The 16,783-nt window shown below is 41.3% G+C and overlaps 1 protein-coding gene across 2 annotated transcripts; it reads right to left on the reverse strand.

Moving 5' to 3' along the window:
* Window positions 1-909: 909 nt before the first annotated feature.
* On the reverse strand, window positions 910-16,342 carry LOC147248741 (plastin-3). 2 transcript variants are annotated; one of them, XM_086226855.1, is made up of 16 exons: window positions 16,182-16,342; window positions 9,328-9,437; window positions 9,062-9,213; window positions 7,478-7,607; window positions 7,200-7,332; window positions 5,912-5,993; window positions 5,664-5,829; window positions 5,420-5,562; window positions 4,547-4,642; window positions 4,258-4,453; window positions 3,428-3,506; window positions 3,212-3,329; window positions 2,994-3,124; window positions 2,456-2,579; window positions 2,141-2,265; window positions 910-2,018 (listed from the first exon to the last, which is right to left on the reverse strand). In XM_086226855.1, exons 2-16 carry the CDS (start codon window positions 9,386-9,388, stop codon window positions 1,886-1,888), a joined length of 1,869 nt encoding a protein of 622 aa, XP_086082981.1. In that variant the 5' UTR covers window positions 9,389-9,437; window positions 16,182-16,342; the 3' UTR covers window positions 910-1,885. The 2 variants fall into 2 exon arrangements, with proteins under 2 accessions (XP_086082981.1, XP_086082982.1); XM_086226856.1 differs by having other exon boundaries at window positions 16,119-16,241.
* Between the last annotated feature and the right edge of the window lie 441 nt (window positions 16,343-16,783).

Consider the following 16,783-nt stretch of genomic DNA (forward strand, 5'->3'; position numbering starts at 1 on the left):
CCTAATAAATTAATGAAGTATTCCAAAATTTATTCACATCATACCTGAAAAAACTCAGTGGAGGATTGTGGCTCAAATGTACAACCGATTGTCTTTTAGAGCTTTGGATTATATGACATGATCTTTCATAGCAAAATGGAGATATCCAAAGTGTCATAGAAATGTCCATATACTTTCTTTTATCCTGGAGCCTATCCCAGCAGCCTTCAGGTGAGAGGCGGGGTTCACCCTGGACAGGTCACCAGTCCATCGCTGGACCAACACATAGAGACAGACAACCATTCACACTCACAGTCACACCTACAGTCAATTTAGAGTATCAATCAGCCTCATCCTCTCTTGATGTCTTTGGACTGTGGGAGGAAGCTGGAGTACCAGAGAGAACCCACACAGGAACAGGGAGAACATGGAGACTCACACAGAAAGATCCTGTGATGGAGCCGGGGCTCGAACCTGGAAACTTCTTGCTGTGAGGCGACAGTGCTGACCACTGCACCACCTGTGTCAAAGAAATGTTCAAATTAAAATTTCCTGTTGTTTTACAAGTCAAGATTTTTTTTTTTTAAATACTCATTCTTGAAACATCTCGGCAACAGGTGTTTTCAAAAGTTCTCCGTGTCATGACTACTGAGGAAGATTGCGTGGTTGAATTCCATCTAAATCTCTTTCCAAAAATTTACAGTCACTTCCAAATCCAGAACAATGTGATAGATAATTTAATAGCCAGAAAAAGATGCATCAATGTCCCTAAATGAATAATGAACTACATTTATTCTCACTCGTACAATTAATATTCAACAGCGTCAAGCATTGCAGAAATAAGAGCACTTCATAACTTTGGTTGGAAGAAAAGTAGTTTAAGTCAACACATCCTCATTTATGATGTAGAAATACTACATTAAAACACTCTCAGTTTTCAAAGTCATATTTATTGTAACATGAAAAGTGTTTTAAGAAAAGACATGAACATAAGACCGAATACAATTCGGCCATTGTCGCAGAATATCATGAAGCTACCTGGAATGAAGTTGCTGTTGAATATTTGGTAATTTTTGCGTACAAAATCAGAAGGACAGCAGCGTCTTTGAGACAAGAAGGCACAGCAGAAGCTCGAGAGTCCAGTTAGCTTCTCTCCTTTAACATGATACACACACGCACGCGCACACACACACACACACACACACACACACACGCAAGTAGAAATCAAGCCCGATATAACGACCCAAACCAGCATTTATCTCATAATATTCCCACAAAACTCTCATGACAAGAGTACAGACAGCATATACAGACAAGACTATAAATGACTGTATGGCTTCTGTATATATAGAGAGAGGTTTATGGTGCCAGTTATTAAGACATGCTAGTACTTCATTCAACATCAGCTTCATCAAGGCGGAGGGAACGTTTGACGTGCGCTCCACCTAAACAGCTTGCCTCTTCATTTTTTTTGTTTGTTTGCCACTGGAAAGCATGTGTTCCTTAAGTAAGGTACTTTGGAATATGTATTGCTTAGTCAAGGATATCATTTACTTATCAGTCGCAGTAAAAATATGTAAACAACCTTGCAGCTGGAAAAATGGATACTCACTTTAAAAAATGTATTGAAAGTAACAAGTTGTCCACTGTAATGCGAGACCCATCTCTTTTGAAATTAAGCAGAGTGGGCTCAGCTTAAATAAGAGAACAGCACATTATTGGTAAGGTGGTAAGGTAACACCTCTGGTAAATCTATAGAGGAGGCGGGTACATGCAAATTTATGATTTTCTTCCACATCTTTCAAAAAGACAACAAAAACAATCTTCATTCCTTGGGAGCTTTTTCAAAATCCTAATGGCTTGTGGGTACAAGTTTGATAAGTGTCACAAGACCACAGCCAGTCTCTTAGACTCTCTTCATCCCTCGGCCCATCAAGCAGGCGAAGACCGTCATCACCATTTTGGGTTTGACCTCCACCAGGTCCTCTGGGAGAGCGTAGACACGAGCACCAATCTTCCTCGCCATTGAGATAGCGTATCTAGGGAGGAAAAATGCGATTACTTGAGTGAAGTCGTTTCAGTGTAGTTGGTGGTATTTGTGATGTGGTGTGGCGGTTGTACCCCCTCCCCCCCGCAAAAAAAAAACAAAAACTCAACATACTTGGCGTTATCAAGCTTGTCGTCCTCAGAGAGCGTGCCAGTCTTTACCAGGTCGTAGTTGATGCTATTGGGCTGGATGGCGTCAATCAGTTCCAATACTGCCAAGCTGCTGCTGATCTCTTTGTCCTGATTACCACAACACACACACACACACACACACACACACACACACACACACACACACACACACACACACACACACACACACACACACACACACACACACACACACACACACTTTTAGCTGTCAGGTTTCATAAATCCATATTCATACTATATGTATCTCCACAAGCATCAATGGTAAACAACAGCTCACCTTAAAGCTTGATATCTTGGTCCCTTTTCCTGCATCCATCAATGTGTTGTTGACCCACTTTACGATGATGTCATCATTAACTTTCTGTCCATCGCCCAGCTCCTCCAGCACATTCAACGTATACCTGAGTCAGTAGAGAGGCAGCTTGTTTATTGACACACAGAGGAGGAGTGCATGATAGCACATTAACAGAAATCTATCAGTGTGGTGAGGACAGGGCAGTCCCCCCACCCGGTCTTGAACCCGGGTCTGCAGGGTCCAAAAATGTGATATATGGCTGCAAGTCTCTGCTTGAGGAAACAATGCAGCGAGTATACAATTGATTGGCTTTTCCAAATATTGTGGAAATAAAGAACTTTTTTTAGCACGTGCAAAATGTGAAAATAAGCATGTTACATCATCTATTGTCCAAATCAGCTGTGAATATCAAATATCCAGCAAAAACTAAAAAAAACACAAAAACCAGCCATTTGTGTCTCATCTAGGGAAGCAGGTGTTTACACTCTAGACACGTCTTTATGCCTCATAATTTTCTCACCTTCTCATGAGCTGCCACACCACCGCCAGAGTCAGGGTAGCGTTGCCATCATTCAGGTCCTGCCCACCGATGCCTACGAGGGAGAACTTGGCTTGTTTGCCCAGTTCTACTGCATAGTTGCAATTCTCCAACTGAGGGGAGGGGCAAAAAATCAAATAAATAGCAGCCAAAATGATGTTTTTCTTGGATATGAAGGTTTAAGAAGGAATCATAATTACCTTTTTCATGTTGGACCCAAGTTTGGGGTAAGGCGGCTTGTTGACTTTGTTGTTCCAGTCAACCTCAACTTTAATCCTCTCGTAGAGCTGAAGGATGACTATGGCGTCCTGTAGGTCCCTACAAGACAAGAGCATGTTTGACGGTCAGTGAATCGCAGCGGTGGTGAAAGCTATTTACATCCCGGTGGAGTGAGACAAACTAGTCTGTTGTCCTACCCATACAGATGATTGACATGTGGGTTCACTCCCATGGAGTTCATCCAGTTTCTGAACGTCCTCTCCTCTCGTGTCTCTCCTAGACAGCAAAGAATTGTGAGATTTCACATCAACATCACCGTAGGAGTGGCTTGATGCCATGTCTGACAACTCAAGACAAAACCGTTTCAAACTGACATTTCATTAGTGATGCTCCTTGGCAGCACCAGGACACGCATGTATCAACATGCTAAAAGTTGACCGTTTGACTTGTGAAGAAAAAAATTTTAACTAACTTTTACTTCGGGAGTAAAAGCATCAGTTTTCTGTGAGATTTCACAAAACGACAGACAGGATAAAGAGCACAGTGGTTTCAGACTATTATTTGAACACTTTTTCCTTTTCTCTGTAAATTATCAGTGCTGCTAATAAAAGCAATAAATCAGAACTTGACTGTATTTGCATCTTTTCTATCCCGTCCATAATCTGCTTACAGGTTTGTTCACTTGTTCATTATGGCAGAGATTTAAAGATTTTCCACCAATAAATTGAAGTGGCCCACCACAAAAATGAGAATGAAGCCATTATCTACTGAGCCTCACGCACACAGAAGGTTAGGTGAAGTTGTTCAGACCTCTAAACACAGCTGGGTGGGTAGATAATGCCTGACTTGCATTTTCATTTCTGGGTGAGCTGTCCCTTTAAGAGGCCCCAGTGCTGTGTCTCTTGATTCATTTTGTGAGAACTGATAGAAATATTTAAGAACTAAAAATGAATCAAGACATAAAATTGGAGTCTATTATTTACATTTAAGTCAGTCAATGTCCGTCTCTCCTGGCTGCCATACCCACCTTCCAACAGGCCCCAGTCGATGTCCTCGTTCTCAGGTTTGGTCAGAGCTGGATATTTGTTAAACAGATTGGCCACAAAGGCGAGGTTGAGTTTAGGATTTCCACTGACGACGTCAGCTGGAGTGACAAACTGTCGACAGCCGAGCCTGTCGGCCTGTTGCAGCATGGCTTCCGCCCTCTTCATGTCATCTTTCTTCTGAGCAACACACAGAACACACACACAAGTGTCAGAGACGCTGTACAGCTGTTACAGTGTGGCTGAGAGACTCGTCTGTTCTGCGCCACTTACACTGAAGCCCGCCATGTTAATGTCGATGCATGGCTGGTCCTCCTCTGTGCCCTTTGGAGAGATCTGGTTCAGGAGGTGGAAATAAGCTCTGGAGTCCTGCAAATGAAACACAGGGCGAGTATCCATCAGTTCCACTGTGATGGCTGCTATCAGCTTAGTGAGCACGCATGCTGTTTAAATCAGGGGTTAAGATGTTTCAGCCATGGTTAACTATTTTACATATTCATCTTCAAACACCACTATTGGCATTCATGTTTTATCACGGGTGCAAAACTACATGCAAAGAAATACATTTGAATAGAAAATGATGCTTCATAGTAGCTGTATTGTTGATAAAAAATACTTTGATGTGCGATATTTGACGATAAAGTAAAAGAGGGTTTTCTAAGACAACTGAGAACAGTCAAGCCAGACCAGGTGAGCGAATAAATTACAAATAACCAGGTGAGGACAGGTGCACCTGCTCCTCATAAAGCCTGTCTGCTCCATTTATGGAGTTGGCTCCCAAAGGTCCAACCAACAAAGACTGTTGAACAGCTTTTTATTTATCAGAGAGTTATATGCCAATGCTCATTTACCTGAAAACAAAATAATAAATTAAATCATGCATTTGTTTGCTGGTGAAGGGGATGATTCGATCCTATTTATGGAGTGGTGGAGGCGGATATTGGAGCGTGTTTGTGCGAACATTGCTTGGCCTGGCGTGCTGACAGATGTCCATTTTGGTGGACTTTAGTTGGTAAAGATGGAGCATGTAAATAAAGGAGTGTTAAATGGGTGCCACACAATTAACCACAGAATTTTCTTGCAATCTAGCAACTCTGAATAAAAGTTAGACAGTAATTCTCACAGGAGGTAAAATAATGCATGTACCTTGATGTCAGAGCTGAAGTTGTTGATCTTCTGCCAGCCAGCATTTTCCAGGTGAAAGTTTGCCCAGCGTAACAGCAGTTCTTCTGGGGACAGCTTCATCAGGTCCTCCAGGGTCTCCCCTTCTCTCAGCAGTGCTGCCAGCGCTGCCGGGCGGTGTTAATGATCAGGTTAGATGCTCGATGTCAGAGCCCCCCCCACGATAGAAAAACTAGCTCAGATACATGTTATGTAAGTGGCCCTGTACCTTCATTTCTGCTGAGCTCGATGTCAGCAAACAAACCGATCTTGATGATCTGCCACAGCAGGCCCAGCACCAGGTGAGGCTTCCCCTCCTTCAGGTCTAAAGCGCCAATGTTCACAACATGGCAGCCAATAGCAGACGCTGAGTTGAGGGCAAGGTTAAGATTCTCCTGTAAGGTAGAGAGTATTTGCTGATAGGAAATAACACTTAAGAGGTGAGAAAACAAAGAGACAAATGTAAATGAAGCAGACCTGTATTGTAAAGGGCGTCAGCTTCTTTTTATTTATAGTCCTCTCGTCAATGGTGTCTGGCACTGACAGGTTGATCATTTTGCTGTGTATACAAACAAAACATAAATCAGACACCGGATTCTTAAACCAGCCTCAGTGTGTTTCTCTTGGTTGAGCAGTTTTTATTATTTGGTTTTATTTTACAGCGAGTCAACCCCCACACACCCCCCGGGTTAAAAAATTCCTTCCTTTAAAGCAGAAACAAACTATTTTACAGCCAGGAAAAAAAAAAAAAGTCTTTTAAAGTTAAATTCACCATTCATAACAACTTAACAAGGATAAATAAGATAATATGATCACTTATTTTAATTTTTTTAAGGCTTAAAAAGATACCCTCCACACATGCTTTAAGGTAATTTATAGTTAGGGATAATTACCATCAAAAAACAACATCTACTCTACCAAGAATATACAAATGACTTTAATTGTTGGACATAAGAGGTCTCCCACTCCAAGCCAGTCTCATTGTGTTACTTTTGTATGATTGAATTTTATGGACAAGGATCAGATTACAAAATATTTGAAGTCACAAATTATGCTCATATGACGACATCTTAAAATAAGAGTAGAGAAAAATATGTACATGGACAAAATAATGTGAGAACAGTCCTCTGGTGTCATCCATCCTTCTACACGGTGGAACATTCAACGGTGGGAACAAGAGGAGGAACTTGACTAAGGGGAACTTTTAGTTATGCATGAATAAGGGCGTGGCCTCTTTGATTGGCAGGTTGTAGTGTCATAACATTATTACTAGCTGCTAATATCCTTCAGATCAACACCTCATTGCTCTGCAGCTACAACTTCTCGTCCAAATACGACTGTGTCAGGGGTTGTGGAGGCCTGAGAGTCTGTCAGACGATACAGCTTTTGGCGCTCTGTAATATGCCGGATGTTAATTTTAAACTCAAAACACAAAGTGCCGATTGTTTGTCACACATCCTTTTTCAGCTGAACCAGTATTAACACCCTTTAGGGCAGAGTGGAAATTCACTTCTGTGACTTTACTGTTCAAGTCTTGGTTTCTACTGGCACACCCTGAAATACACATCTGCATACATACATATGAAAGGTATTTAAATATGTGTGCATATTAGGATGATTCTATCTGTGCTGCTGTAGCTGAGGGACAAGCAACAACAGCGCAGTGTAATCATAATACTAAGATGCTGGTATTTGACTTTTATTTCAGTAGGCCAGGGGGGTGGGGGTGGGGTTACCACCTCATAGTGAAAAAAGGATGTCTCACCAGAGTACGATACCGTCTCCTACAGATGTGAAGAGAGAGTCTGTGTTGGGATCCATGGGCAGGACATGATGGCAGTCGACGTCTTTTTCCAGAGCTGTGTTGATCCAGTTTACAAAAGCGTATCGTTCTTCCTCTGTAGGGGCGAACGCATGCAGCCGTCGGTTAAATGTCATATGAACAATAAGGCTCACAAAGATTCACTGACAATGTGTTTTTCTGGGATGATAAAGTAATGAACCTGTCTCACAGTATTGACAAGAAGAAGAAGAAACCTGTACCAGAGAATGAGTGCTGTGTTCCTTCACTTGACAGCTCCGACGTCCCTCCGATAGCCAGGATCCCTTCTTTTCTGTTGATGGCCTTGCGGAATGTTTTAGCTACTTGGCTTCCCTTCAACTCCTGGACGATCTAAAACCATATCACCACTATGGTATTATACAGGTCTCTATGAGGTACAGAATTTAAGACATTCTGGTAAAATTAAGCGTTTTATTTTCATTACTTCAAATTTCTAAAATACTACTACTACAAAAAAAAAAAAAGTATTTAAAACTCTAGCCGTTTAATAAGTGTGTTAGGCTTGGAAGCTTCTACAGTTGTGCCGATATGAGGTGAAAACCTTATGGATTGATGGATATGGATATCATTATAATGAGCAGATTCAGTAATGGTTGGAGATGAAAAAAAATCAGGAATCACAGACACTCATCTGTGCAGCCGCCTCAAAGATTTCAATGTTTACATTCCTAGTTGTCCTATCAAGCTCCTGCCGGCTAAGACGGTCAAGGCCACGCGGCAGCAACTACAAGGTGCTGAATCAAGGTGAGACCCTTCACTGCACATCTCATCAGAGTATTACTGTGTATGTGTGTGTGTGTGCGGTGTCAGTATCAGTGTTATCAACAGTCACCATACACTTCCATAGGCTCTGCACTCTAAACACAGCTGTTGCTGGCTTCCATGCCAACACACAACCTTCCTCAGATATGCAGAATAATCATCTGTGTATAAGATGACATCAGTTACAAAACACAAAATCAGTACTGCACAACATGCAAACAGACACAACCATATTGACACCTCACATCAAATATATCCGACACTTCCTGAAGCTGAAGTTATCGCTGCTTCATCACTGACCTCATCCCTGTGAGTGCTGGTGGGGCACAGCACCACAATGAGCTATTCAGTCTGCTACTGTTTAAAATGCACTTCACCACAAACAGACACAAGGTCACACAGGGTGCTAGCTTGCGTTTTGTGTGTGTGTGTGTGTGTGTGTGTGTGTGTGTGTGTGTGTAGTCGAGGTAAAACATGTAACCACAACAAGGTAATCATAACCTTGCATACAGATAAGGATTCCGACTTTCGCTGCATGTTAGCTGAAAGCTATTTTAGCTGAGCAGAGTGTTCATTCTATCTCACTCACACACACACATACACGCAGATCCAAACAATTCTAAGAAAATAAACTGATTCACTGTATAAAAAAAATAAATAAAAAAAAGCCAAATGTTTACACATCACGTTTGCTCAGGAACAGATCAAATGATGAGTTCACCTTGGACACCAGTTAGCAGCTCAGTGAGTCAGGGATTACTCATGATCACCGAAATAAAACCAATCCCCACATACCCATGGACAACTATCTTTTGGTTAAACTTCCTGGTGGTGATGTTTAGACTCCTGTAAATGACTACTCCCTCATCGCCACTGAAATAAAATCCTGGAACACACACCACTTTGCTGACCTCACTTCCCCACTCCATCAGTGTGCGCTGAGGCTTTTCAACATGCAGCACGATAGCAGGATGGCGAGGTGCTTTGACAGGAAACTCTGCTTTAAGCTCCACTTAACGTACCGACAAGAACTCTTCAAAGCTGATTTTATTATCCTTGTTACGGTCCAGTTTCTGAATGATCTCCCGAACCATGTATCCGGGTACTTTATGGCCGGCCTCTTTGAGGAGCTCGTGGAGTTCAAAATCACAGATGTATCCATCGTTGTCCAGATCTAGAGAAGCACAAAAAGGATCATTTTAACTCCAAATGGGGTGCAAGAATACTGACCACTAAAGGTTTTAAAATCAGAAAAGAAAACAAGATCTAATAAATAACATTTACTCACCAATTTTCCCAAAGATCTCCCTCAGTTCCTTCATATCCTCCTCTGTAATCTTTCCAGACATTTTTTTTTTCTGTGATTGACCTGAGGGGGTCAGTCAGAGAAAGGTGGGACTGCAGAGGAAAGAAGAGAAGAGAATCATTAGCAAAGTGTCAAACGACACAAGCAGGGACCTTCAGAGGAACCTGATCGTGGTTCTGACATGACAAAAGAGGTTTCGACTTTACAGCCCCCTTTTTTCTCCAGGCTGAACACAACACCAAGTACGAGTATGCTGCTTGATTTGGTTCCTCTCCTTAGCACGTTTCCTTTTCCAAGCACTTTTCTCTCCAATAATCAAAGTAATTTCCCGTTGGTACAGCAAAAAAAGCTCATACTCTGAAAGACAAACTTGAACTAGTAGTCTGGACCAGCTTATAGAAAACTAATAATTCACTATAATTAACATGCATTTTCATCATTATGTGCTCTACTCTTTGGTATTGTAACAGTCAGTCATTCATGCCAGCAGAGATTCCTGTGCTAAAAACCTCGACATCATCACATAACCCAGAGAATGTGACAGCCCTGTCTTTATATTTGAAACCTAGTCAAGAGATCCACTTAAATGTGTAAAGTCAAATAAAAAGAGCAAAGGCAGCAAGACTCGAGCTCCGAAATACTTTGCTTGACCAAAACCACTGTTCCCAAACTCCTCCGAGGCACAGTCACTATTTGAAAATGGCTGAAAATAAGGAATTCCTCTGAGTACCTCCTTCCCGTTCAGTAGGGGCAGAGGAATGCATGAGGCCTGGGCAGATCGGGCTTCACTAACACAGAGAGGTACGCAGGGTGTGCTGCCTTCACTCTCCCAGGCTTAACTGGTGTGATGGCATTCCTCTTTGAACACAAGTGTTCAGAAAACAAAGATGAGGTTTATGCTGCTTAGGATCCCAGATTTTCCAGGCAAGCAAGCAGGCAGGCAGGCAGGCAGGCCAGCGGAGAAGTGTTCCCATTTCCTGATGTAAAGTACAGATTTTCACTGCAGATTAGTCAGAAATCCTGGGCAAGAGCTTTTCTGGTTTCCCAGTACATCATGTTATAAAATAGTAATTGAATATTTTGCCAAATGGATCATAAATCACCTGATTGTTAGCGAGGATCATGCAAAGGTTAAGTATTAAGTAGTGAATTTGCTTTGAAGGTTTCTCTGTGACATTCAAGTAGACAAACAAAGGACAAAAGCCCAGTGAGCACACTTCCTCTCCATGAATGAAACTATTAACAGTCCCCATGAAAGATGATTCAACAGTAGCCATGTGGTGTCTGATACGTGACTCAGATCCTATCCTGCTTTTCTTACAAAGCGCAACAAAATTCGCCCGTCAAAGTTGCTCCAGTATTCATTTTTTTGTTGTTGTCCAAACCACTTTAATCCACAACAGTGCCAACAGAGACACTTTTAAATGCCACTGCATGAATCAGAGAGCAGACTGTTTTTCTTCCCCAAAAATCTGACTAAATCAGGGCATGAACAAACTCCTGACTATTAGGAAAAATGACGGTGCTAGTGTTTCTATATTTAACTCCCCTCCAGAAGGATGTGACTGCTGAAGTCAGCCCCGGCTACAATAAGGCTCCGACAAACATTACCTCATTTGCCAGCTCTTGTCAAAAACCTCCACACACCCACAGACACACACTGAGGCAGAAGAGGGGTTAAGTACATGGAGCAAGGGCACAGATGGTAGCGGACAAATGTGAGACGTATCACTGGTGCAAGAGAAGAATAGAGGGTTTGTAATCGCCCAAACGAACCATGGGGCAATTAATCCTGGCTAACAGTAGAAAATGAGTGTCAGGCTCCACAGACAGTTGCTGCCTCTGACAGCTGGATGGGAGAGCATTCCTCCTAATACAGCACTAAGCTCCTAAATGGAGGCCTTCATCTTGGCCTAAAAGCATATTGATACACTAATAGATTCAAAGACACCATTGAAACGGCAGGCTGCAGTGCTGGAGTATAATAAAACAGGATGCAGCAGCTAAAAATAGAATACAATACAAAACTTAATCTTTTGGGGTGGGGGGTTATTTGCCCAAATTGCAAACACGTTCTCTTTCCTGGTTTGATTCAATTCACAGTGTAATGAAAAAATAGTAACTTTGCAGCATTTAAACGGGTTCATCCTTGTTAGCTTGGGAATGGTGTTTGGGTTTTTCCCAGTAGTTTTGATTTATGGATCTTAATTCGACTCTATCGCCACACAAGACTTAACCATAAAAAATCATCATGATAGAGGTATCTGTACCAGGACGCTCAAAGAAATGAAAACAGATCATTCTTTAATGAAGAAATCGTTCATTCAATGTGACACTTTATAACATTATTTTGCTGGAAATATGTGTTTCCTTTGTGAAAACTAAAGGGCACACAGAGAGCACATACCTCCATTAAGGCACTGTGACATCAATGGATCTGCATTCTTTCTACAATTTAAATTAATTCATAACTTTTGAGTAATTTTGCTTGAAGAAAACTGACACTGTTGATCACTTTAGCACTTTGGTGGAGCTTAAAAATGATCCCCTTGAATTTTGATCCATAAAATATGAATGTTTGTCCAGATTTGCACCAAATTGCAACTTTTGTTTTAATTTTTCATGGACTGAGTAAGAGAGCCGAGCTACTTCATGTGAGAAGACTAAAAGAGGGTCCCAGAACAAGCACCTGCTTTATTTCCTTCCACAGAACAAGTGCTGATCTCTGATCTCACTTTGATCTTGGGTGTTGGTACTTCAATCTCTGACTGACTGTGTACTCACTGCTTTCGCTTCCTCTCTGTGAGTGAGTGACTCGGTGACTCAGTCACGCGACCCAAAAGCACAGCCTTCTGGCTCCAACCCTGGGCGCAGTGGTAAAAAGTAAACTATTCAGCCAGATAACAATTTATCATGTAAGTAATGCTACTAAAATTCATGCAGTTTCAAGCGCTTCATGAAAAATTCAAGCTCTTTTCTAACTTTAAAAACCACCACATCACATTTCAAGCATTGCCAGTGATTTTCAGCACCACTAAAAACCTTGATAAATTCTGGATCCACACTTTTGTTGGACTCCAAAAAGTAATTGGTTCTGACTTGGCCTGGGCCCCATCATCCCGCAAAGTTTCAAGAAAGTTGGTTAAAATTGTTTTGCGTAATCGGGCTAAAACCCTGACAAACAGCACTCAAAACATTCCATTCTAATAACGGTAATGAAGGTTGAGGAGGAAATGAGATTCTACATCTGCCGGCTTTTTGTTTCTTTCCAAAAATCATAGATAAGAAGAAAATACAGACATATGATAGGCGTCAGGGATCATGGTATACAACTCTGCTGTACACAAGTATTTCGTCCTAGCCCTAACTCTAATTGTCAAGCCAAAAACAGCCCATCTACACTGTTTACAATCGTCTTTGATGGACTTCTCAGTCAACCTAAAAGGAACGGTTGTTCCCAGATGGTTGGCTTTAACGCCGACACACCCCACTCTGCCTGTGTTTCATCCACACAGTTACATGGGAAATGTGAGGCACACAAATAGACTGGGCACCCTTCCCAAGTGTGGTCAAGTTCATATGCACACACCCAACACAGTCTGCAAGAACATGGACATTTTTACTTGGTGACAATCGCCTGCAGATGTGAAGAAAAGTGACTCATAAACACTGTACAGTTTGTAACGCCAGACGTTTATTTCCGTTTTGGGCTGCGTGGAGAGATGATAAGTGGAGCCACAGTGACAGGTAGGGATGAAAACTAATCCTGTGTGGAACTCACACAAATCTGTCATGATCTATGGCTGTGAGAACCCTGCTGCAGTCAGGGGTGGTACTATAAATCTTTGAAATGAGCTAAATCATCATTGAAATGCTCAAATTATCAGGATCCCTTGAGAGGAAGTCTGAAGCGGGAAACGGTTCAGGCTGGATCAACTTTTAACTTGACAGTGAACGACGTGAATAAACAAGGTAGGTGTGGCGAATCAAAAAGGGACGGTCGTAGCTAAAGGTGTAAGACAGCAATAGTGACCACCTGCCACTTAAGAATGTCATATGACAGGTTTCTGAGGTCCTGCTCGATCAGTCAGGTTGGGCCGTTCAACAACAGGTAAGCAGAGACACACCCAAGAGCTCAACCAACCTACAAACATCACTCCACAACAGCATGCTAGAGCATTATCCTTTAACCAGGGCTGCATCAGGCAGCACATGGGTGTAACCTCCATATTAGAGCTGGGTGTTATGGAAAAACACTACATGCAGCAAACCATTTATGTGGACATATGTCAGGACATCGACTTAGATATGAGGCAAGAAAAAAAAAAACATGTCAGGTGACAGCTGACAATATACACTGATCACGTGACCAGCAAGAGAACATAATCGGTGCAATATCGTATATCGATCCTTTTACTATCACCTTCGTTTTGAAATCGTCACAGCACGCCCATGTTACCTCTACAGTTCATTGCATTCTTTTATTTTCAGTTTTTTTCACAACTTTTTCAATTCATGTTCACAATTTCATTTTCATGCTTTTAAGATTTTAGTAGAAAAAAAGAGGAGCTACATTTTTGTTTCTTTTTGTGTGGCGATGATATAAATGTAACTGGGCACGTAAAAATACAAAAAAATATATGTGCAGTATTGTTTTAAAAAAGTTTTACTAAATTAAAGAAATTTATGGCAAAAAAAAAAACTTTTACAAAATAAAGCCATTTCTCCAACGTCTGCACATTACTGTTAACAATTGTGTACAACTGCGCTTAGTTTACGCCCGTAACACAACTATCAAATACATTCCTTTCTCTTACATAAGCAGCATTCAGTAGTGCCTCCCTCCCTGCTCCATTGTTTTATCATTGACCCTTGAACTCATGATATAAATATTAGAGGGATTTCTATTTATTTGGAGATTACTGACTCATTGTAATATCTTTTTTTTTTTTGAGTTTTGTTGTGAAATACACACAAACCTAATCTACTGTAACCACACCTGCTCTCTCTTCAGCCGGAATACTATTAGTCAAAAAAAAGTTAAATGTAATATTTACCTAATTCAGTATTTATTTGCACACCCTCATTGTTGGCTGGCTTGACAAAATTGTTTTATTTTTTTAATTCAAATAGCCACAACTGACATTGTTTGTCTCCCAGGATTTACATATTTGAACATAAATTTCAACAGGCTTATCTATTACTGCGTTTATGCAGATTTAGAGGGGAAAACGCTGCAAACAGAACAGTTAAAGAACAAAAAACAGGTGAGCAACTTTCACTGTGTCCAATAACAAGTGAGTCAACCTGTTTGAAATCCTGACGGGGCAGAAAGTTGAGCAACCCGTTCTTCACTCCTGCAGGAGTGGGAGTGTGCAAGGATGGAAACTACATCACCCCTTCCTGCTTCTTCTTGACCGGCAGGTTTGTCGTTAACGAGATAACGTCAAATGTCCGTATCGAAAACCCTGAGACGCTTTTGTAGTTTTCTACAACTTGTACAAGGGAAACAGGGATTTGTACTTGTCAAGAATACCACACACACATACCACACACGTCACGGGCCATTTGAAGACGCCATTAAAAGTTAGTGACAGAGGCACTTCCTCCCACACCAACTGGAGGAGCAAAAAAAATGGTTTCAAATTTCACTTATAATAAAGTGTTTGTTCAACCCAAATTGAAGTGTGCTGACACGAAGTTAACCAGGAACTCACAGAAGACAGAGGGATTACTGATGATGAGGAGCTGTATTCACAACACACTTCTTGTTCCATGTCACAATATATATACTTATCAAGTCATAATATGGGTTTTTCTGACACCAACACGCAGATGTTCAACAGTCAGAGTGATCCACAATCGGGATCCCAGATGTAAAAGTGCATCTGGAAAAACACTCAATGAGTAGTTTTAAACAGCCACCATTTTACACGGATAAACAGGGTAATGAACAGCTTGAATTGATTTTAAACAATCACAAATATCTCCAAAGACACATTAAAACCATGTTCTGGAAGACTGGATGGAACATCTCTTGCAGTGATATTTATAAAATTGAGCAAACCCTTCCAGAAATCATTTGATGGAATTGTGTTTTCGCAGACAGACTCAACATGGGCTACCATGATGGATCTGTCATCAGAGGAGCGAACAATGAGCCGAACACGCACCTCGAACAACAGAGGAGCTATCCCACAAGGCGTGTGTGTGCGTGCGTGCGTGCGTGCGTGTGTGAGATAAAGCATGGCTCAAATATGTGCAAGTTTGTAAGAAGACTAGAAAATGTAAAGCAGCTCCACCTAAAACACACAGCTGCTCCGGTATTCCCCGGTGCGCTAATGTAACAAACCTTGCTTTGTTCACCTCCTTCGCTGTCTAGTTCTCCAAAATTTTAAATACAAAAAAACAAAATGAATGTCTAAACAAAAACAAAAAACGTGTAAGTTATTGAATTTACCAGCTAATTATTGACGAGTTCAAGAATAACTTCTAAGTTACTCTAATTGAGGGGGAGTTTACAGCTGCTCCACCGGGACCGATCCAGCTCCAGGAGCCGGGAGGCAGGATTATGGAAGTGGGGTGAATAGGCTACACTGAAACCCAGCTGAAGCTAACTGGCTAACGACAGACGTGCAAGTTAAACAGACAGGAAACCATCCCTGTTTACTCCTCTTACATCCACGCGCAGGGTGACAGCTAGCAGGGATTGGGAGGGGGGGGGGGGTTAAGAAAAATAAAAAAGGACAAAGGCGTTTGTGTAGCCAACGCACCTGAGGTAAACTCTGTCCTGAAGTACAAGGTGGTCAAGAAGTTGCCAGGAAATAAGTACTCACTGTCGGTGCGCCTGAAATTCCAGACAGCGTCCACTCTGCAGTCCTGCCTCCTCCACGTCGAGACAGACAAAAGTAGACGATGGTGGATGGAATGTTTGCCCCGCCCTGCTGATGACGTCTCCGCCAGACGCTCAAGTCTGGCTGTGGAGTCTTTTCAATGCCTAAAGTAAAAACTAGCAAATAAAACAGCATTTTAACAAAGACTCCAGTGAGTTTTCTTACTTACCACACATACAATACTACACATTAATCGTTGGATATTTAAATATGGCGCAGTTACCTGTGCCTTCACATATACAGGTTGTAATTGTAAGTATTCTGATTACTTATTTTATTTAAATGCCGTTTTATTTTGTTATCTCATGATAGTATAGTTCAAAAATACAGTCTTTCTTTTCTTCTTTTCTTCTTTAATAATGAACAGCGCTTTACAGAATGCTACCATTACCTCATTTTAACTTGGTCTGCTTAACTTTTTGTTAGGAATCTAAATGATTTGTCTCTTAATAAACACATTCTTGCATGTTTTTTTTTTTTTTTTGGTTGGCTAAACATAACATAACATAACCAACGCATTTATTTAAGTTTGAAGAAAAAAAGGG

Source organism: Aulostomus chinensis, chromosome 15 (assembly GCF_037954235.1).
Source record: "Aulostomus chinensis isolate RoL2024-O1b breed Wild chromosome 15, RoL_Achi_v1.0, whole genome shotgun sequence".
In the NCBI taxonomy this organism is placed as follows: domain Eukaryota; kingdom Metazoa; phylum Chordata; class Actinopteri; order Syngnathiformes; family Aulostomidae; genus Aulostomus; species Aulostomus chinensis.